Source organism: Myotis daubentonii, chromosome 8 (assembly GCF_963259705.1).
Source record: "Myotis daubentonii chromosome 8, mMyoDau2.1, whole genome shotgun sequence".
NCBI lineage: Eukaryota > Metazoa > Chordata > Mammalia > Chiroptera > Vespertilionidae > Myotis > Myotis daubentonii.
In genome coordinates, this window is record NC_081847.1 from 95,326,632 (window position 1) to 95,348,729 (window position 22,098).

General features: G+C 53.6%; 1 protein-coding gene across 3 annotated transcripts in view; it reads right to left on the reverse strand.

The window, feature by feature from the left end:
• The window catches only part of LAMA3 (laminin subunit alpha 3), a 139,025-nt gene that overhangs the window by 98,411 nt on the left and 18,516 nt on the right, over positions 1-22,098 (reverse strand). For all 3 annotated transcript variants that reach the window (XR_009454219.1, XM_059707464.1, XM_059707465.1), the window contains exons 3-12: positions 21,279-21,396; positions 20,518-20,636; positions 19,053-19,223; positions 17,219-17,310; positions 15,568-15,683; positions 14,530-14,648; positions 11,130-11,220; positions 8,418-8,549; positions 6,920-6,982; positions 3,774-3,908 (exon numbers count right to left, since the gene is read on the reverse strand). Coding sequence is in view for 2 of the 3 variants with exons in the window: in XM_059707464.1 (XP_059563447.1) it covers positions 3,774-3,908; positions 6,920-6,982; positions 8,418-8,549; positions 11,130-11,220; positions 14,530-14,648; positions 15,568-15,683; positions 17,219-17,310; positions 19,053-19,223; positions 20,518-20,636; positions 21,279-21,396 (1,156 nt within the window). In the remaining variant the exon portion in view is untranslated. The remainder of the gene's footprint in view (positions 1-3,773; positions 3,909-6,919; positions 6,983-8,417; positions 8,550-11,129; positions 11,221-14,529; positions 14,649-15,567; positions 15,684-17,218; positions 17,311-19,052; positions 19,224-20,517; positions 20,637-21,278; positions 21,397-22,098) is intronic.

Genomic DNA, 22,098 nt, shown 5'->3' on the forward strand with positions numbered 1-22,098 from the left:
TCATACACACTCACACACATACACACGCACACACACACACACACATCCTGCTGGCTCTATTGTTTGGGTTTTTAAAAATATATATATTTTTATTGATCTCAGAGAGGAAGGGAGAGGGAGAGAGAGATAAGAAACATCCATGGGAGAGAATCATGGATCACTGCCTCCTGCATGAGCCCCACACCGGGATGGAGCCCGCAACCCGGGCCTGTGCCGACTGGGAATGGAGCCGCGACCTCCTGGTTCATAGGTTGAGGCTCAGCCACTGAGCCCTGCCGGTCAGGCTGGTTGTTTTTCTTGAGAAGCTGACGAACACGGCTCTGTCTGCAGTTTCTGCCCCGAACAGAGCAAGAGGAACCCGGCTCAGGGCAGGCAGCTCTGGCCGGAATATGCGGGCAACACCCACGCTGGCCCCAGGGCCTCAGGGGCCGGCCAGGGAGCTGGGGAGGTGCAGCTACACTCCAGAGCGGGAAACAAAGACACAGGCTTCCCGCGAGCCAGCCAGCCGCAGCCGCAGCTTAAACTGTGAGCTGCTCAACCTGGCACCTCCCCCTCGTCTCAATCCAGCGGCCACTGAAGACCGCCAAGCCCCCACCACCCCAGTGCTGGCAGCCCTGTTCTCACTCCGGGAAGCACCATGAGGCGCACAACTATTTAATGCGCTTTGTTCCAGTCCAGGTCCTTGGACGCGTCTGCAGTTTTACTTCTCATCTGCTCACTGTTTCTGCTTTAGGGCATGTTTACTCCCAAAGAGGATTTAAAACGAACGATCAAACGTCTAAGGTGACAGCTTGTCTGCTGGCCCCAGTGTCTCCCAGCACCAGGCATAGGCCTGGCCCCAGGACAGGCCGAGGGGAACCTTGTAAACCTTGCATTTAACGAGGACGTCCTCCCACCGCCAGCCGATGCGCCTCCTCTTGCTGAACCTGCCGCGCTGCAGGAGCCAGGGTTGCCGTAACACCACCCCCTCTCCCTCTGAGAGGACGTACATGACGAGGTGAACATCCTGACTGTCCCAGGGGTGCCCTATGGCCCTGGTTCTGGGGTGTGTCCTTCTGTTGGAAAAGCAGGGGGCGCCTCCCTCAGCAAAGCCACAGTCCGTCCATGATACTCGCCCAGCCCCCTCTCGGGCTCCGGGTGGATTCAATCTACAGAGAACCCCGAGAGGCTCCTTCAACCCCCCACCTCAGGCTCCCCCAGCAGAGCCGCCTTACAAAGGGGCCAGTTCACGGCGTCACAGCACAGATTTGGCTCAGACTCCCCCCTACCCCTGCCCAGGCCTCAGGGTCCTGTTCACCTCCCAGGAGTCCCAGCCAGACCCTTCCCTCCGCCCCATCGCCATCGGCTGGAGCATCTGGCCTCTTCTCTACACGAGTGCATCCGACTTGCGGGACTGTGGTGACAGGTTACCCTTGGGCTGCAGCGTATTTATAGGAGTTTTCTGAGAAAAGACCTGTCCCCACACCCAAAGGCCACAGCCACCTCCAACGGGGACCGTTCTGGGCCCAGGGTCAGGTCGATGTGGCTGAGGTTTGGGGGCAGCTGCACTTGGCCCACAATTCCACCCTCCGAGCTTCGGTTCTAGCAAATTGTACCGGCAAAAGGATGAGGAGGACGAGAAAAACAAAGAAAAAGGATGCCCGGCCGTGTGGCTCAGTGGGTGAGCATCAACCTAGGAACCAGGAGGTTCTGGGTTCGATTCACAGTCAGGGCACATGCCCAGGTTGTGGGCTCAATCCCCAGTGTAGGGTGTGCAGGAGGCAGCTGACCCATGATTCTCTCTCATCACTGACGTTTCTATCTCTTTCTACTTCTTCCTTTTTCTCTGAAATCAATTAAAAAAAAAATATATATATATATATATATATATATATATATATATATGTATTTTTTAAGGAGAGGAAGGCAGGATGAGGAGTGGGAAGGAGGTAAAGATGGGGGGACATGGGAGGGGGAAAAGGCAGCGTCACCCCCGAATGACCTGGTTAGCCGAGAACCCGGTTGTGTTCTGTGCTGGCCGATAAGGAGCTGGACCAGACAGCCACGCAATTACGATTATGAACACACAGACAGCCTCCAACACAGCCTCAAGCTAACGCACACCTATAAGCAAGTGGGGAGTCGCGAGGGAGTGGAAATTAAAGTGAGAAAGCGACGCATTGCACTACGCGAAGTCTGGAATAAATTACATTAGAACAAACCACGAGTGCAGGACTGCAGTTGGCAGAACAACTGAGGGTTTCAACTCCTTTCCTGGAAGGACTCTACCATCTTAAAGCAGAGAGCAGTGCCCTGGGCACACGTCCCGGCTGGAGCACCCTGAACCCCCCGAGGTGGCGTTTGGGGGTCCCGTGGGTTTGGTTCTGAAATTCAACAGACCCAGCAGGCGACTCCACCTCAGGAAGACAATACATTGGAAGATGGGTCGGACCTTGACGCTCGGCCGGTTCAGGTCTCGGTGCGTCTGAGCTCCAGCCACTGGCCTCAGAGCCGCCCTCCAGGGAGGAAACTCTGAAAGGTCACAAAGCCCTGTGGGGGTGGCTCCGTGGCTGGAGCGCCGGCCTCAGCACCGAAGGGTCTCGGGTTTGATTCCCTGTCGGGTGCGAGTGGGAGGCGGCCAATCGATGTTTCTCCCTCACGTCATGTCTCTCTCTCCCTCCCCCTCCTCTCCCAGGGCAGGTTCTGGACACACACGTGGGCGGGAGGAGGTGGTGGGTGGTGGATGCTGCCCCCTCTCCGGGACGCCCTGTCTGCTCCCTCCCACCTGGCAGCTCCTCAACTCTGCTCAGAGGCCCCCTTCTCGGCAGCTGCCCGCACGCAGGGGCCTGACCTCCAGAGGAGGAGGGAGGACGGAACAGAGAGAGGCGGCGAGGCCAGGGCGAGGGCAGCCCTCACACGTACGTATGTAAGTCAGGAATTTACTGATGCAGAGATTATACTGTGATTTCGTTAAAAATCTGCTCTTAGCCCTGACCGGTTTGGCTCAGTGGATAGAGCGTCGGCCTGCGGACTGAAAGGTCCCAGGTTCGATTCCGGTCAAGGGCATGTACCTCGGTTGCGGGCACATCCCCAGTAGGAGGTATGCAGGAGGCAGCTGATCGATGTTTCTCTCTCATCCATGTTTCTAACTTTCTATCCCTCTCCCTTCCTCTCTGTAAAAAATCAATAAAATGTATATTTTTTTAAAAATCTGCTCTTGGAAAATACAGATAAACTCAATATTTTTAAAAGCCACGGTCATTTTCATTGGTCATTTGTTCATGTAAATGTCGTTATAAATTCATAGTCATGAGTTATTATTCCAAGGACAATGATCACATCTATTTTTAAATTATTTTTTAAATATTTTTTAATGGATTTCAGAGAGAAAGGGAGAGAGAGAAACATCAATGATGAGAGAGAATCACTGATTGGCTGCCTCCTGCACACCCCACACTGGGGATCAAGCCTACAACCCAGGCATGTGCCCTGACAGGGAATGGAACCCTGACCTCCTGGTTCATAGGTCAACGCTCACCACTGAGCCACACCGGTCAGGCAAATTACTTACTTTAATCTCAAAAGGTTGCCACTGACTTTCCCCTTTTCTCACTGTGCTTCTGGGCAACAGTCTTTCCCTTTCGCATGAGGACGATGCTGACACGGCTGACGTGTGAGTATGAAGTTCCTGTGTAATAAGCGCAGGCCACAGGGCTCTGCCGAAACAGCCTCTGCCTTCCCTTCGAGGAGATGATTTATGGGGGGACTGACATCCCTGGGTCGTGGCCACTCACCTTGGCAGATGGGGAACGAGTAGAAACCCTGGCGGCAGGCGGCACATCGGACGCCCTCGACCCCCGGGCGGCACAGGCACCTCCCATGGGCATCACAGATTTCGGGGAGCACTCCTTCGAAGTCACAGTCACAGCCTGGGGAGGAGAAGAGGCTTTGGGGGTCTCCCTCCTCCTTCCCTCTGCCAGTCCCTCCCTCCCTCGGGTTTCTATCGGGAAAACAGATGATGAGTTATCCATGGCTTATCGACATCCTTAACCCCAGAGACCACATCTTTAAGGGAAAGAAAATAAATATTCAGGCAAACTTAGAGGTGCACTAAGAAGCATCTGGGGGCAGGGGGGGCAGCCGTTTGCAAAACACCTTTTAGACTCTTGTCATGTCTAATCCTGTGAGGACACTCCTCCCCTGCCCCCTACCCCAAATCTGAGCTTTACACAGTCAAACTTCGATCTAACAGGTTCCCATCAGATGAGAACCTTGAGGGGGCTGCACACGGGCCTTGTCCGTGCCTGGTACACAGTGGGCGCCAGTCAGAGTGCGATGAATGGAGAACACACTAAGTATATGAATGAAGGACACTCTAAGTATATGAATGAAAAACATGTTAAGTATATGAATGCAGAACACGCTAAGTATATGAATGCAGAACATGCTAAGTATATGAATGAAGAGCACGCTAAGTATATGAATGTAGAGCACGCTAAGTATATGAATGTAGAGCACACTAAGTATATGAATGCAGAACATGCTAAGTATATGAATGAAGAGCACGCTAAGTATGTGAGACTGGAGTTCTTTTCCATAAACACCGTTCCTCAAACTCTATTCCATTGGCATCTATTCGGAGCTTCAAAACCGAGATATCAGAATTCACAGGTCCCTCTCGTCCTCCTGATCTGGCCGATCTCCCTGGCAACAGCGACTGCCCCACCCTGCGGCCGATGAGATGCCCAGCCCGGCAGGGACGCGGCCAGCACAGCCCACCCAGGCTGCTCCCCAACCTCAGGGGCTCACCCTCAGCCCCATCCCCACTGACCTCGAAACCTGGGCACTGCAAGGAGCTCCTAGCAAAGGGACTGGGCACTCGAACCTTCTCACGGTGTTTGTCCAAACCACGGGACAGCCCGCCTTCGGGCCACGTGGGCTGCTCTGCAGAACCACCTGGGGTGTCAGTCTCCACCAGAACCCCCCACCCCTGTCCCTCTGCAGCTGTCGATCCTGCTTTTCACTGCTCTGCCTTTGAAGTTGGGGGAAGAGTGTAATGGAGGCTGTGCCCCCCGGAGTGGGTGTTGGACCCCCTGCCGTGTCCGACAGCAGCCCCTGAAGGTGTGTCTATTTACACTGACTTCCTAAAGCCAACCTTCAGTGGGTACAACTGAGCAGTTGGACCTGGAAAACCCTAACAATATTCGAGGTCATGAATACAGTGAAAACCCGCAAACGCTCTGGTCTGCGACAGTTCTGTCCTTCTGCTCCAGCGCTCCTGTCTGAGACTGAGCGAGTGGGTTTTCCAGGGCAGTGGTGCCCGTGGGACTCTGCGATCACCCCGGTCTGTGACCTTGGCCTGGGTGCCAGGCCCACCCGTGTCCCATGGGAGCACCGCCAGGTTCACGCATGGACGCGCTGTCCACTGCTGCTCCGACAGCAGCCGGGCTGAGTGCTGCGCCGTCGCCTGCAGAGCTGGACTATTCCCTGCCGGCCTCTTTACGGGAAAGCCGGCCAACGCCGAGTGGGAGCTTTACTAACGAGAGGAAGAGGCATGCATCAGAATCATCCGGAAACTTGCTCAAACCAACAGCCTGGGCTTCGCCCCTGGAAATCTAGATTAAGATCTGGGGTGAGCCCTGGCTGGTTTGGCTGAGTGATTAGAGCATCGGCCCACGGACACTTTGGTCCTGGGTTTGATTCCCGGTCAAGGGCACCTACCTCGGTTGCAAGTTTGATCCCAGCCCTGGTAGGGGCGTGTGCGGGAGGCAACCAATTGATGTTTCTCTCTCTCTCCCCCTCCTCCCCTTCCCTTCCATCTTTCTCTCCCCCTCCTTCCTTCCTCCCATCTCTGTCTCCCTCTTTCTTCTCTTCCACTCCCTCTAAAAATCAATGGGAAAAATATCCTCAGATGAGGATTGAAGAAAAAAGAGATCGGGGTGACACACAGGGATTTGTATCTTGGAAAAGCACGGGTTCCGCAGCTCACCCTGTGTGAGAACCACTGTTAGAAGCCATGGACACATCCGTGGGCCATAAGGAGTGACATCCTCAGGGCTGGAGGGAGCGGTGCTACCCAGCCCAGCATGTCCTTGGCTGGGGAGATGTTTGTGCTTCTCTCGTTCCCTGCCAGGCTGGGCCCCAGACCGGCGTCTTTAAAATGCACGGTGAACGGCACCGGCCCTCACTTCCCAGAGCCAGCCACCTGCACCAGGTATCGTCGCCCTCAGGCTGCCTTCCGAGGCTTCCCTGGGATTCCGGAACAGACTCCGCACTTCCCTTCAAGGTCAGTTAAACTTCTTTCCCAGACGCCCGCCTGCTCCTCCGGGAGGAAAGGGGATTGAAGGACAAAGGGGAGACCTGAACCATGCCTGAGACCGGACAGGGGAGATGCCTTGTAATCAAAGCTCAAGGCCAGTCCCATCCCAGCAATAACAACATTCGAGGAAGCACTTGCTCAGACCCACTGTGGGCCGAGACTGGGGTCGGTCCTGGGTTAGAAACGAGTCAGGCAGAGCTGATGTCCCCGGCGACCGTGTCTGACGGAAACGTAAGACAAGGCTCCACATGACACGTGGTGCCCCAATGACCAGAGGTAGAGGGAGGGCGGAAGCAGGAAACAGCATAGGACGTGGACTGGATCGCGCTGCACCTGACCCCGGTGAGCCCTGGGTGCTGCCCCAATCCTGGGACACTCCCCATGCCCGCCCCCTCCCCCCTGTGCTAGGACGGGTCCTTCATCCTTCTCCCGCCCCAACCCCAAGGCCTCCTCCCACCCTCACTCTGCCTGGGACCTGGATTCTTATTTCACACAAGAAAAGGAACCACCAGGAGAGCTCCCCTGGGACCCGCCTCAAGGCACCTGCCACGCCCCCAACTTGGCGCAGGAAGTAGAGAAAGAGGAGGGGGCGTCGCATTCTCGTGGCCGTTACATCGTTACCTTTTATGTCTCCAGCTACTGGGTCTTCTGGACTTGGAGCAGAAACAGGGAAAACAGGAATTCCTAGAAAGATATTTTATTAAAAAGTACAGAGAAGGATTAGGGAGACAGGGAAGTAGAATATTCAACTGCACGAACGAGGAAGAAGCCCCAACGCGCTGATGGGCAGCCGGGGAAGCCAAGAGGCCCTGGATTTAACATGCGTCTGGTCATGGGGACCAGCTGGCCAGGCGTCTGGCGTCTCTGCTGATGAACAGAAACCGATGGTTTGCGCTCACGGAGCTAAGTCTCGGTCTAAGGAGGACGGCCTGAAACTTCAACACCTTTACTGTTAATGGAGACGAGCTTTTCGAAATGTTTTCTTTCAAGATTCCCCTCCCCCACCCCCAAATTTTGTTTACACCGTAGCATTACTTCAAGATTCCTTTTTTCACTAAACAGGCAAATACAATTTCTGCTCAGCCTCTACCCACTGATTGCAAATTCTAGCTTGCTTAAGTCCTGAGGTGGTCCTGCTGTGTTCTGGCCTAAATTGGTTCCTTTAAACATAAGATGATCATATAATGTGCCCTTCCGACTAGGACACGCAACAGTGCTAGTTTAATAATCACCCCGGCCCAGCCGGTGTGGCTCAGGGGCTGAGCGTCGACCTATGAACCAGGAGGTCACGGTTCAATTCCTGGTCAGGGCACAGGCCCAGGTTGTGGGCTCGATCCCCAGCAGGGGGGGTGCAGGAGGCAGCTGATCAATTCTCATCATTGATGTTTCTAACTCCCTCTCCCTCTCTTCTTCTCTGAAGTCAATTTTAAAAAATATTTAGATGTCCCCTTAGATCACCGTAGGGGGTGAGGGGCCTGTGATAACGTGGCCTATCGGACGTGGGGAGAGTGGAAACACATCCTCCTGGTCCCAGGACATGACACATGGCACGTGCAAATGGCCACCTGGAAGCCATAGTCTCCTCTCAGGTTAACGGAGAACGCCCCCCGTGTGGATACTGTTACGCTGAAATTGCCAACATTTACCCTTTTGACCTGAGGAGACGGCAACGTCTACAGTACAACCTAACACTGTGGAGGTAAATAAGACTACACAACATATGTTTATACACTTTATGTTCCAACTTTTAGAAACACTTTCAGCCTGGCTGGCATGGCTCAGCGTCGCCCAATAAACCAGGAGGTCACGGTTTAATTCCCAGTCAGGGCACATGCCCAGGTTGCAGGCTCGGTCCCTAGCAGGGGGTGTGCAGGAGGCAGCTGATCAATGATTCTCTCATCATTGATGTTTCTCTCTCTCCCCCTCTCCCTTCCTCTCTGACATCAATTTTTTTAAAAATTTAGAACCACTTTCACATAAATACAACCCACCTGGCCCCATTCCTGTGCCCCCTCCCTCCCTCCCTCATCCACCCACCGTGCCCTTGGGTGTGAATGCACAGCCCAGCCTGTGGGGGGCGGGGGGGGGGGAAGGGGGGAGCCCTTGCGCAGGCACTCACGGGAGCAGAGCGGGAAGTTGTGGTAGCCAGGGGCACACTCCTCGCAGTGGTCGCCGTGGAAGTTGGGCCTGCAGGCACAGCGGCCCGAGCCCGGCTCACAGCCGTCCGCGTGCTCAGGGCTGCAGCTGCAAGCTGAGAGCAACCAGTTCCGAGCGTCAGTCCTTCGCGCACTGGACACCGCAAACGCACCCGGTACTTCTCAGCAACGTTCCCGCTCTGTCCTGGGTGCGGCCATCCTCGAGGGGGTGCGTCCTTTCCACCACATGCGTGGCTCCCACTGACGGAGCCCCGAGGGCCTCAGAGAGGAGCCTTAAGGAGCATCCACACTGGGATGCTCTCGGGACGCAGTGCCGCACGCAGCCCTGCCCAGCTCGCTACAGAGAGGGAAGCCTGCACCCTCCACCATCGGAGAGGCTGGGGGGCTGGGGCTGGAGCTCCCGGCAGGCCTGCGGGGCACAGCCTCTCTGGGCCATGAGCCAGCTGTGAACGTCCACGCCGTGGTCCTTTTACACGGGTGTGGTGTGGACAGTGTGTGGGATGCTTGGACGTGGATCTGTCATCTGTGGGCAGCACAGCAAGATTGTGCCCATAGCCCAAGTGGTAGATTCGAGTGATGCGGCCCTGAAGGCAGTTGGTGCAGCCGACACATTGACTGGGTGAGCGTTTCAGAGGGACCCACTGGTGCCTTCCCTTGGGAGCGTCCCTTGCCCCGCAGGTCCTCACCGTGGACACAAAACCCTGTCACCGCTCCGCTCGGTACACGTCCCATGAGCATCAAGCACCTCCCGCCCACAGCCTGGCCCTCTGGAGGCCTTTGCTGAGTGTGTGAGGATGCACGTGCCTGCGGACCTTAACGCTGAGCCTGACAGCCCCAGGAGGCCTCTCAGTGACAAACTAGAACAGTGACAGGAAGGTGAGGTTCCTGCCCGAGTCAGCTTGGCTCAGTGGAGAGAGCAGTGATGGCGAACCTCTGAGCTCGGCGTGTCAGCATTTGAAAAACCCTCACTTAACTCTGGTGCTGTGTCACACGTAGAAATTTTTTGATTTTGCAACCACAGTAAAACAAAGATGTATATTTTTGATGTTTATTTTATATATTTAAATGCCATTTAACAAAGAAAAATCAACCAAAAAAAATGAGTTCGGGTGTCACCTCTGACATGCGTGTCATAGGTTCGCCATCACTGGGATAGAGCATCAGCCTGTGGATGGTAGGGTCCCGAGTTCGATTCTGGTTGCAGATTGCCCGGCGCTGGCTGGGGTGTGTGCAGGAGGCAACCAATCGATGTGTCTCTCTCACATTGATGTTTCTCTCTGTCTTTTCCTCTCCCTTCCTCTTCTCTAAAAATCAATGGAAAAATATCCTCTGCTGAGGATTAACCAAAAAAAAAAAGAAAGAAAAGAAAAGGAAACTGAGGTTCCTGACAGGTGGTGACTGCATCCAGGATGCCCGTGTCCTTTTGCTGATGCCCATTGGGCACAAGGAAATGATGGACACGTTGCTTCGCGGGATGGTGTGGAAGAGGCAGGAAGCAGGATCACACCTGACCACGTAAGACTGTGCTGGAGCCACGGCTCAGAGCTCACACATTGTGGTCTTTGATGCCTTCAAATCTGAATGATGTGAAGGAGGAACTAGGAAATGGTGGCACAGAGACAACCGCGGATGGGAGTCATCTTCCTCCCCTGGCAGCCCAAGAACAGAGAGGAACCGACGGGACACACACACAGGACAGTCTGCACTCGGACCCCGATGGACAGTTCCATGGAGGGGGGTGGGGGAGGAGTAGAGGGGATGGGGGGGGGGGCCGTGGTGTGAGCGGGAGGGCCGAGGCATCCTTCTGGCCGTGGAGCTAGGAGAGCCCGGGGACGCCAGACAGGTGTGAACTGCTTCCTGGACCCGCCAGGTGCTGGCTTTGTCACCTGGGCCAAAATATGCAGGCCCTTTGGTTTCCCCACATCTAAACATGAGAATCAGCCTACAATGCCCGAAATTTATTAACTAAGACACACGTGAAAGTATTTAGGCACCACCTTACATAGAGCAAACGCTTGATAAATCAAAGTTCTTTTAAATATTAGGACTATCACTAAATTCTTGTAAAATTTTTACTATGTTGTCTTGATGCTGCTTCTGAAAAAAATTTAAAACTATTGGACATCATAGAAACATGTCAAGGCTGGCCAGTGTGGCTCAGCGGTTGAGCATCAAACTATGAACCAGGAGGTCACGGTTCAATTCCCCGTCAGCGCCCATGCCTGGGTTGTGGGCTCCATTCCCAGTAGGGGTGTGCAGGAGGCAGCCAATCAGTGGTTCTCTCATCATTGATGTTTCTATCTTTCTCTCCCTTTCTCTCTGAAATCAATAAAAACATTTTTTTAAAAAAAGAAACATGTTGAAACAAGAGGAAATAGAGGCGCTGACATTGGCTGCAGGCCCAGAATGCGATAGCCCAATGGTTAGTGTTTTCCCAGGCGCTTTCGAGGGCATTTCACTTCATCTTAGGGAATATACGATCATTTCTATTTTTATATATAAGAAGCCTGAGGCTCAGAGAGGTTATGTAACTGCCTGTGGTCACACAGGAAGGAGTGAAGCAACAATATGAAGAAAGAGGGAAAGAAGGGACTAGTGGCTGATGGGAACGGAGCCTGTGGCGCCCCCGGAGCAGCACACCCGCCCAAGAGGCACCGGGTTGAAATGCAACTTACGGATGCAGCCGTGCGGGGCCTCCACCGGCACGCCGTGGGGGCGGAAGTAGCCCTTGGCGCACTGCTCGCAGTTTATGCCCGCCGTGTTGTGCTGGGGAGAGAGAGAGATGCAGAGGCAGGTCCGACCTCACACTGCTCATCAGAGGAATGACTGTCGTGTGCACTTGCAATTTCAAAGTCACGCACACAAAACACACGACAAAAAAGGGCTGATCTTGGCCTTGAGTCTCCAAGATTTACCACAGGACACCGGCTCACACGGGCTGTGGATTTCCCCCTTTGGAGAGGAAACGACGGTAAGTTCCATGAACTGGACAACCCAGCTTTCCCCCATCACAGGGACTTGCTAATGAACCACCTGGCCTTTGAGCGAGCGAGGACCACAATTCAAAGGTCACTCGGAAGAAGGATGGACAGTAGATGACCCTTCGCTTGGCCCAAGGAGTAAACAGTCCGTGTGTTTTCATCTTCTCGGTGTCGGGAAGAACGCACACACACTCATCCTCTCCTCCCGCCGTTCTCATGCTACCTGCGCTTTAGTCATGGAGCCGCTTCCCAAACACGTCTGTCACATGAATGGAAAGGTAGGCAGGAGCCTCCCACACAGAACTCGTTTTAAAGGATTTTTCTATTTCATGATCAACCCTCTTAATTGCCACAGAACCTAATTACGCAACATGCGTCACCGGTTTCCAAGGACCCCCCAGCAGGGGCCCAGCTCAGCCCTGCCTCTCCTCCTCTCCAAAGTGGAAACAACTGGGAGGACGCTGCTCCTTCAGTAACAGAAGGAGAGGCGACTGGGAGTCAAAAAGAACCATAACGCTCGGACCCACAAAGAGGCTGCGCAGAAGCCCAGAGGGGAGGACAAGGCCCTTTCTGTACCCTCTCCCCATTTCCGACGATTTTACTAACTCCAGGCTTTCAGTTCTTACCACTCCTTGTCCCGTGGGCGAAACTCTGAATGCACTTCAACGCTGAGCCTAAACCACACTGGCCACTGCTCTGACTTCACACTTAGATGCGCACACGTTGGGGCAAACAAGAAACAGCTGTGGCCCACCCCGTGCCCACCCAAGGCCAGTTCGCCCCTCGACTCTGTGGCTGAGAACAGACCCAGGACACGGGGCAGCCTGGGCTCCCAGCGTGTCCCGTCGGAGAGGCAATGAGGAGACGTCCCCCAAAGTGGGCAGCCGGGCTTTCCCGTCTCCCACAAAGTTCGGGCGATGAAGCACCGGCCACAGAGAAGGCGCAGTTTTAAGACACAAAACACAGCAACAAGCGACCGGAAGACAACGGCAAATCGCCAGAAGACGGATGCTGCTGCTTCCGGCCTCCAGGTCGCAGTGTCGTACGGGGCCCACACCGCACCCAGAGGTGACCTTTGGACGCCCAAGGTCATGGCTGGACCAAGGCCGATGGAGACGTAAAGATCGCGGCTCCCTGGTTTCTACAGGAAGCACTGAGAAGCCGCCTCACCCGGGGAGTGGGCACTGAGTTTGCGTTTCCCTGACACTTAACACAATGAGAAAACTGCAGCTTTCAAGCCAAGGAGCGGGCTGGGCACGAAGGGAATCCGTGCAGGAGTTAACTGACCCCCAGACACCCCTCCTCTGGCTCCTCCCAGAGAAGCTAGGAACGCTCACCCAGAACCCGGCCCTGCTCCGACCATCCTTCCGTCCTAATCCTCTAAGCAAACCTTTTCCGAGGTGCTTTCCATCTTCAGGTAAAACCCACCTCCCTGTCGCTCAGTCCCTGACCAACCCACACACGCTGCTGATGTCCAATCCTGAGAACTTCAAGCACATGGAGACCGCTGCTGGCCACACTCTCCTGCGAAGCCTGACTTCCCTTCCTACGGCCACCACCTGGCCTCTGACCTCTGACCTGTCCACCCCTGCTCATCCCCTGCCGTCCCCTCCACCTGGAACTCTCCCCCAGGCAGCCGATCAGTGATTCTCTCTCATCATTTTTGTTTCTATCTCTCTCTCCCTCTCCCTTTCTCTATGAAATCAATAAAAATGTATCTAAAAAAGAACATCAATATTTTATTAAAGGGAGTCAAACCCCCCCCCCAAAAATATTTTGTTCCTTGCCTTCTTTCACTGCTCTTCCCCATTTTATTATAAAAAATTAAAGTTTTCCAGTGAACACCTATGCATGCCCTATGTAGAGATTTTACTGTATTTGTTTTATCACAGAATTATCCATCTTCTCGTTCCCTATCCATCCACCAGTCCATCTTACTTTATGCATTTCAAAATAAACTGCTAAGGACCTAACTTAAACAAAGGCATTTTAAATTCAAGTTGGAAAAAAATGCAATGAACCTAAACAAGACTTCAATAATCTACATACAAAAGAAAAATGCTTTCGCAGGGCCATTCTGAAAAACATGAAAGTCCATCTTGATGTTTTCCTGGAACCGCAAAGTACAAAACGTAGTGTGACTGAGAGAAGGAAGAGCAGGAACGACGTGTCCTAAAGACTCACTGAGGGGCTGGCCCTTCACTGGAGAAGCGTCCCACCTCCCGTCCCCCAGTGCTTCCACGATTCCATTTCCACAGTTTAATTTCAAACAAATTTATTTCCGCAATTTAATTCCATACACATTACCGAGGGCCTTGGAGTCCATCGCTCAACCAGATCCCGGGACCTCTCACTTATGCATGAGACCCTCCCTATGGCTTGAACAAACCTATGCCTCACCGTTTATTTGTGCTTTAGTGCCCTGCAGGACAGGCTGTGGAGTGTGGGGCGTGGGAGGTGGGGGAGAGCGGTGGGTCTCCCTGCCCGTGTGGCCCTGGTCTGATAGAAATGGGCACCTCACGAAGAGACGATCTCTTTGAGGGCGACTTTGACAAAGCATCACTCTAAAAGCACCAGGACTGAGGGACAACACGTCCAAACTCAGGGACATTAGACCCGCCTCTTGGCTAATGTCCAGTGAACCCCACTGTCCTCCAGAAAAGATGAAAAGTCAGCGTTTCATACTTGGTGTCGATGGCAGACATCAGTACTCGATCCTGCTACCCTTTCTTGCCGAGTCTAGATTCAAAACTGTCTGAACAGAGGATGCAGGGCCAGCACTGAGGTCAGCACCCATTTTCCCTCCAGCTTTGGAGCCTTCACACCATGAGCTGGAGCAGCCAGGACTTCTCCCCGTTTAGGCCAAGATCGCGTGAGGAACCTGATCGCTGGCGCCTGGACAAACATGCCTCAGTCTGTGTCCCCTTCCACCCTACGGGACGGCCAGCTCACGAGGACGTGGTGCACAGAGCGGAGAGGTGATTCCAGAAAACACTTCCAATGCTCAGAACGGCCTTGGCATCTTTTGGGGAGCAGAGCTTAATGATGTCATTTCCTACAGTGACACCCCCACTCGCCTTGCCCAGCGCCTCACCTGACAGTTGATGCAGACCCCTCCACCTGCGTAGACGCCGCGGATGTCCAGGCTCGCCTGCTGCCGCTCCACGTCCGGGTCGTAGAAGCAGTCGGCGGCGTGGCCGTGGCAGTTGCAGGCTGCAAAGGGCACCCGAGGTGAATGCACATCATGGCTGTGGGAGGCTCACCCCTATGCATGACCTGCCCCCCAGAGCATAGCTGCTTAGTGAGCTACAGCACCGCCTCTTCCAGGACCCCAGGGGCACTCAGTGGGAAATCTTAGGGACTTTTACACTAAGTCCAGTCTGTACCCCTAACCGCCCAACCCCCACTGCTCCCTCAATGCGCCCAGCTCTCTGCTAGGCCGCCAATCTCACCACCTTCTCCAGACCTCGGTCCTCAAAAGAGTTAGGGTTCCAACCCAGTATCACATCCTAAGAAATGATGAGGATTGAAATTCAATAGTGGCTGCATCGTGTCCTAGGCTGTTAAAGAGGCCAGCTTATGTTAAAGCACTCGGCCCAATCCGTGCATTGAGTGAACGCCTAATCACAGTAAACGTTATTACTGGTGGTGTTTCTTTTTTAAAATATATTTTTATTGATTTCAGAGACAGGAAGGGAGAGAGAGAAATATTAATGAGATACATTGATTGACTGCCTCCTGCAGGTCCCCCACCGGGGATCAAGTCCACAACCTGGGCATGTGCCCTGACTGGGACTCGAACCAGGATCTCCTGGTTCATAGGTCAACACTCAACCACTGAGCCATGCCTGTTGGGCCACTGTTATTTCTATTCTCACATTTATGTCTGAATTTGGAATCGGGCCCTCACACCTCCACTCTTGTGAGTTACTCATTACACTAGAAAGACCTGTGACCCTGAGATTGGCGGGATCCCCCCTCTTCACAAGCAGGGAAAACACGGCTCAGGCCTCAGGTAGAGATAGGGGTGTTGGGTGGGTCCACAGGTAGAGATGTGCGTGTTGGGCGGGTCCACAGGTAGAGATGGGAGGGTGTTGGGCAAGCCTCACCCCAGATCCGCCCCCATGCTCACCTTCACACTCATGGCTGTGCCCCCACGTGGCCAGCTGCCAGCGCCTCTGGTGGTGCCCGGCACAGCAGCGGTCACAGGTCTCCCCGCAGGTGTGGTGGCGGCATTCACACCGGAACCTGGGCAGGAGGTGAAGCGCATCGGTTACTGGGGGTTCACACTAAGGTCGGCGTCTCCTGGAAGAAAACTCACAGTCATCAGGGTCACCCAGGGAACGCTTTATTGGTAACTATGGAAACGAAGCACTCTGCATGTATCACTCACGGCTCCCCTGTCCTGCTATTGTCTGCATTTTACAGATGTGGACACAAGATTCAGCGAGATGAAAACACTGTGTGGGCTCAGCTGGCATGGCTCAATGGTGAGCATTGACCTATGAACCAGAGGTCATGGTTCCGTTCCCTGTCAGGGCACATGCCCGGGTTGTGGGCTTGATCCCCAGTAGGGGGCGTGCAGGAGGCAGCCAATCAATGATTCTCTCTCATTGATGTTTCTCTCTCTCTCTCTTACCCTTCCTCTCTGAAATCAATCCTATCTAATAATAGACAAACATGGTAATTGACCCGTACCTTCGATACGCCTCCCATTGGCTAATCAGTGTCATATGCAAATTAACCGCCATCAAAGATGGTGGCTAATTTGCATACTGCAGGCAGGGCTGGCCAGCACCAGACGCCATCCAGGCTCCCGTGTGCGACCCTGGGCGGCCGGGCTTAGGCAGCGTGATCACATCACCTAAGCCCCGCCCCCAGCAGGGACCCCCGGGAGCCGCCTAAGCCCCGCTGCCAGCTGGGACCCCATGGCGATCCCAGAGCAGGCAAGTACGGAGGGCAGAAGGCCCCCAGGTGGGCCTGCTCCTGGCATCGCCACGGCGATCCCAGAGCAGGCAAGTTCCCCACAGGCAGCACACAGCAGGACCTGCCCCTGGTCTCTGCAGTGATTCGGTGATCCATGAGCAGAAAAGCGCAGCCTGCAGGCAGCACCCCACCCTGGCCACAGCTCAAGGGAGAGAAAAACACACAGTGGAGGCCAGGAGCCTGAGAGATCAACACAGAGGGGTGCCTGCTCCAAGCCTCCATGGTGTGGCTGGTGGCAGGCCCCCAGCAGACACACACACTCACACACACACACACACACACTGCCTGCTCTGAGCCTCCAATGCAGCTGGGGGCAGGCCCCCAGCGGACACACACACACTCACACACACTCACACACACACCGCCTGCTCTGAGCCTCTTGCCAGACTGTGGCCGTCAGTAGGAAATCCACTGAGGGCTCCCAGACTGTGAGAGGGGCAGGCTGGGATGAGGGGATCCCACCCCCCCCCCAGTGCACGAATTTCATGCACCAGGGCTCTAGTAAAAATATATTTTTTAAAAAGATTCTAAACTCTATGTGCACTTTACCAAAATAAAAAAGAGGGAGGGAGAAGGATTTGAACATGTACATCCTTGATCCCACTAAAGCAAGGATGACAAACCAGTTCTATTTCTCTTGGCAACTCCAATCAGGGGGCTGTGCCTGCCGGGGGCACCATCTGGTGGGGGACGGGCGGGTGGAGGTGGGAATGAGAGACACTTAATGGGATGCAACCATCACTGAAACAGTTGGACTGGCTCACAGCACGGCTGGCAGCGCTGCACGAGGTACTCACACTTTTTCAGGGTTGTCTGCACTGCACACGTCGGCGTGGCCGTTGCACGCACAGCGCCCGCCAACGCTGATGTCCTTGATGCTGTAATAATACTGCGCGACAGAAAACAGACGTGCTGTTTACGGAAGAGCAGCAAGCCTTTACCCGTCTCTCAGGCGCATCTATGCTGGCCCTGTTCCACTCTCTTCCTGCTCCCGTGAGCCCACGTCAACCCCACGGGAGCCACTTTGGGTGTTATTTGTCTTATGAAACAAGTGCATTCCTCAATCAAATTTAACAGCATGATGCTGAATCTGTACCTTTTTAAAAATGAAATGCTTCAAAAGAATGGAGGGAAACTGCCTTGGGAAAAGAATCATACCCGATAGCCTTTTAAAAAGGGATTAAGCCCGGGTGGCGTGGCTCAGTGGCTGAGTGCGACCTATGAACCAGGTCAGGTTTGATTCCCGGTCGGGGCACATGCCTGGGTTGTGGGCTCGATCCCCCGTGTGGGGTGTGCAGGAGGCAGCTGATCAATGATTCTCTCTCATCATTGATGTTTCTATCTCTCTCTCCTTCTCCCGTCCTCTCTCTAAAGTCAATAAAAACATATTCTTTAACAACACTTCTTAATAGAGAAGACTCATTCCCTTAAGTGAAGAGAAATATGCTTACATGTGAGTACAAATCTTGGAACCCCTCCACCACCACGCCCCCCAAAAACACACACCCACAGATAAATAAATAAAGGGCGGTGAGGTCCACTCGTAGCAGGGCTTCAAAACGCCCGGAGGAATGGAGACGGAGTCCGGCCAGAGTTTATCGGACAGCACAGCTCTCCCTTGCAGATTCCATCCTCGGACCCAGGACGGGTTCTACATACGACTGCTCCCAGGGTTGATGGCACAGGAAATGCAGAACACAAGCCACCGCACCCACAAGACAGCCTTCTGGAAAAATGCTAAAACTGGAGCAAACCTCACTCTCCTCTCTTCCTTTCCCAGCTCCCTGATGCACTTACCTCTGAGGCCAAGCCCTCTAAGATGCGCTGGGCATCTCCCATCACCCTTCCACGCCCACTCTCCTCCTTTCTCACCTGCCCTTTGCCCAGGGCTGACCTTTATGGGTTGCAGCTGGGTCTCCTGCTCCCTGGCTTTCTGTTGGGTTTGGCCAGTGGGGGACCCTGGCAGGAGATCCGTGGGCGGCAGAAGAATGAGCTCAGGGTACCTGTGCCCAGGAGACGGGGTGCTGTCCTGACACTAGACTGAGGGAGGTGCAGGCCAGACGCCCCACACAGAGGAGCATGGTGCGCACACACCCATGTCTCCTCTATCTGGCAGGTCACACACCAGCCCTGCATCTGGTGGGGCTACACAGAGCTCCGGCCAGTGGCAGTGACCTGTGTGGTTGGGAGCCTGGGGGTTTTGCCCACCCTCTCTCTCTCCCCGCATCTGCTGACCAGATGCAGAGGATCCCGAGGAGGGCTCTGGGGCCCTACAGGGTGGCTGCACCTTTAAATAAAAAGAACCCAGTTCCCTGAGTGATTTCGTGGAGCCGACCCCACCTGCTGAGCACATTCAACAGCAAAAAAGTGAGCCTTGGGGAGTCTGTTATAGAATCAGACTGACACCCGGCCAGCTGTCACCCCGGCCTTTCATCTTCTTCGAATGTAATCATTTCTCCTCCACAACCAAACGTCTAAGTTACATCTAATCACTCAGACCAGAGCAAGTCTACGCCTACACTATTCCTGGCTGTAAAGGTTACCTGAAAGAGTTCAAGGCAATTCATTTGATAAGCAAAAACAAAAAGAGTTTTAAAAAAATGCTGCCGTAGGCCCTTCAGCATGACTCACCCGCCTGGTGACGGTGGGGTCCCGCTGTGCTTTGGAGATGAGGTGTCCCAGGAGCGTGTTGGTTCGGAGAAAGCGCAAGCGGATGTTTGTTGCCTGGGTGAACTCCCGCAGGGTGTTGGAGAAAGTGAAGTTTCTTGCACCTGGACGACCGTTTATCAAGGACACCACAACCTAAATAACCACACACACACACACACACACACACACACACACACACACACACACACAGGAGGAAAGTCCTTTCATCAAAACTTCGCTGCAAATCACTATAAATGACTCACAGGCCCGAAGGCACTGGGTCTCCCCGAGCCACCAGGTGTGTGCAGGTCGTCTTGTGTCTTGTTTATGTCTAAAAGCATCATTGCTAGTCCCCCACCGCCTTTGAATTCTGGCAACCTGTCCTTAAACTGGGCTCTCAGGGGCTTCCAAACCCGTTGTTCTATCAGGGTAGCTGTGGGGCTGTGAGGCCGTAACACAGTGAAAGTATCAGGTTAAAATATATAAACGTAAGGAAACAACTTCATGTCAAGCTGCACCAAAGAAACAGCCGACGGAACCTAAACACCTAGAGGAGGTTGAAGAGGAAGCCACTCCAGGTAAAGGGGACGAAGTACCTACAAGACCAGGGTTCCATCTTCAAGCTCGAGGAGCTGGACAACCATGGGGCATGAACCACTCACTGCGAGACACTGGCTACAGCTGCTCACAAAGACCGTTCCACCCGAAGGGGGTGGCCAGCACCCCTGGGAGAAGCGTATTCCACACTCACTTCAAGCTCTGCTGGCCTCAGTTGCTCTGGAATGCGTCTGATTTCCCCACCTGTTTCCCATCTCCTCCAACAACAGTGTGGCTGCCCGCACAAGGGCAAGCGCAGCTCCCAAAGACAACAGTCCTTTCCCTCCCCACAGAGGGTGCCCACCTGCCCAAGGAGTCGGGATGCGTGCTGCCCCTCCCCACAGAGGGTGCCCGCCTGCCCGAGGAGTCGGGATGCGTGCTGCCCCTCCCCTCTCCGAACTCTCACTCCTGGGATAACGTGTCTGGGAAGCAGTGGGCAGGGCTTCACCTCAATCACCAGCCACCCACTTTCTAAATATTCCTCCAGAATAGAGGGTTCAAAAAGAAAGAAAGAATAAATGAAAAAGAATAGAGGGTTCAGGACCTACGGGTCTTGAATTTGAAATGCTGACTCCCAGAGGAGAGTTAGTAGAATGTCTGATGTCAGTTACACCTCAATAACAAAATAATAACAAGAATTTGCAATCCAACTTGTCAATGATGAGAGAGAATCGTTGACCGGAGTCTTCGATGTGATCCTTGTACCAGTTAGTCCCAACTACTGGTTCCTGTTGTGATCTGTGTCAGCTCTCCTTGAAAGAGCATTTTCACAGTTCTTTCAAAATGAAGAATTTGATATCCTCGTGTGCGTTTCTGGTCTCATCCTTCACGGCCTCCCAAATCCACTTACCTCGCCATTTTCCAAAGGCACGATCCGGGAGTAGTCCGTGGTGCAGAGCACGTCATCATCTCGGGTGATGGCCGTGTTGGCCGCCCGCCCAAATTGTTGCCAACAGTCTGCCTTAGAATCTAGAAAGGAAACATTTTAATACTGGCAAATAAAATATTATCACCTTGCGTAAACCTCTGAAGAAATCTTACATTTCCTTAAGAAAATACATGAATGGGAAAGAACAGACAAGCATTGAACATTTTAGACAGAAGCTTAGGCTGATGTTTTTAATACCGAGCCATTTCAGGCCACTTGACTTTTAAAAGCAATGTTTGGAGACACGGTTCCAAGTCCTCCTTATTAAACAAGTCTACCCTCTAAGGAGCATTCACGGAAATCCCAAGGCCTTTGCAAGCCACGCTCCTGTCCACCTCAATCCATCAGAGGGCTCATCACACTGAAGTTCTTCGTTAGCGAAGACGACAGGGTCAAGGTGAGTCAGGTGAAAGGCAGGGTCCCTAAAGGCGAAACTGGGTTCCTAATTCCGCATAAAAGGAAAACGGTTGCTTCTCCCTAAACATAACAGGCATTTCAGCCTCAGTTCTGCGTGGTTCTTGTGATGAATGTGCACTACTTGAGAAAAAGGGCTGTTTGGGAGGTAACCTCGAACGTTAAAATGGACCAATCCTTAATTAGCCAGCGAAGAGACCAATTTTCCAGTGAAATCCAAGGTCTAAATCTGTGCAGATAATTGAAGCCTGGCAGGCAAGGGTACTTACGAGCAAAATATTGCCAAGGTGAGTAGGTGCTCCCAAAGTCCACCGATCTCTCCAAGACCCAGAGGTCAGGGCGAGGAGAATTGGCAAATTTGATTAAAACATAGGCCACATGGAAGAGCTGAGAAGGCAAAGGAGACACAGTTACTACAGTCCCCTGGTCTGTGCACACCTGGGCCGTCTCTACGGGATGCTGCTCCCACAGCAGCACCTGCAGCCGCTCCTCTCCCAGACCAGAGCCCCTGCCTGCCTGCCTCCCGGACACCCTGCCTGGGGCAGTGTCTCCAGCATATCGTGTCCAAACAAAGTGGCCACTTTTCTTTTGATTTTTACAGAGAGGAAGGGAGAGGGAGTGAGAGACAGAAACATCAATGATGAGAGAGAATCATTGATTGGCTGCCTCCTGCACGCCCCCAACTGGGGATCCAGCCTGCAACCCAGGCCTGTGCCCTTGACCGGAATCAAACCTGGTACCCTTCAGTCTGTAGGCCAACATTTTATCCACTGAGCCAAACCGGCTAGGGCCCACCCCGCATCTTAAAGTCCATACATTCAGAGGCATCTAATGGTTCCCTCAAAAAGCCCTATTCACTTAATGATTTATGATGTCATCATTGCTGCATTCTGGGTGCTATGCTAAGCCCCCTCAAGCATGCTTGCACTCAGGCCTCACAGGAATGAGGAGGAGGAGTGTGACCGGAGAAGGTAGCGTGTCCTCGTCCTGCAGGTGAGGAATCCTGAGCCTCCGTGCATCTCCTCACTGACCACCAGCTCTGCACAGGCCCGATGGGTCCTGCACACGTGACCTCTTCCATCATGGGGA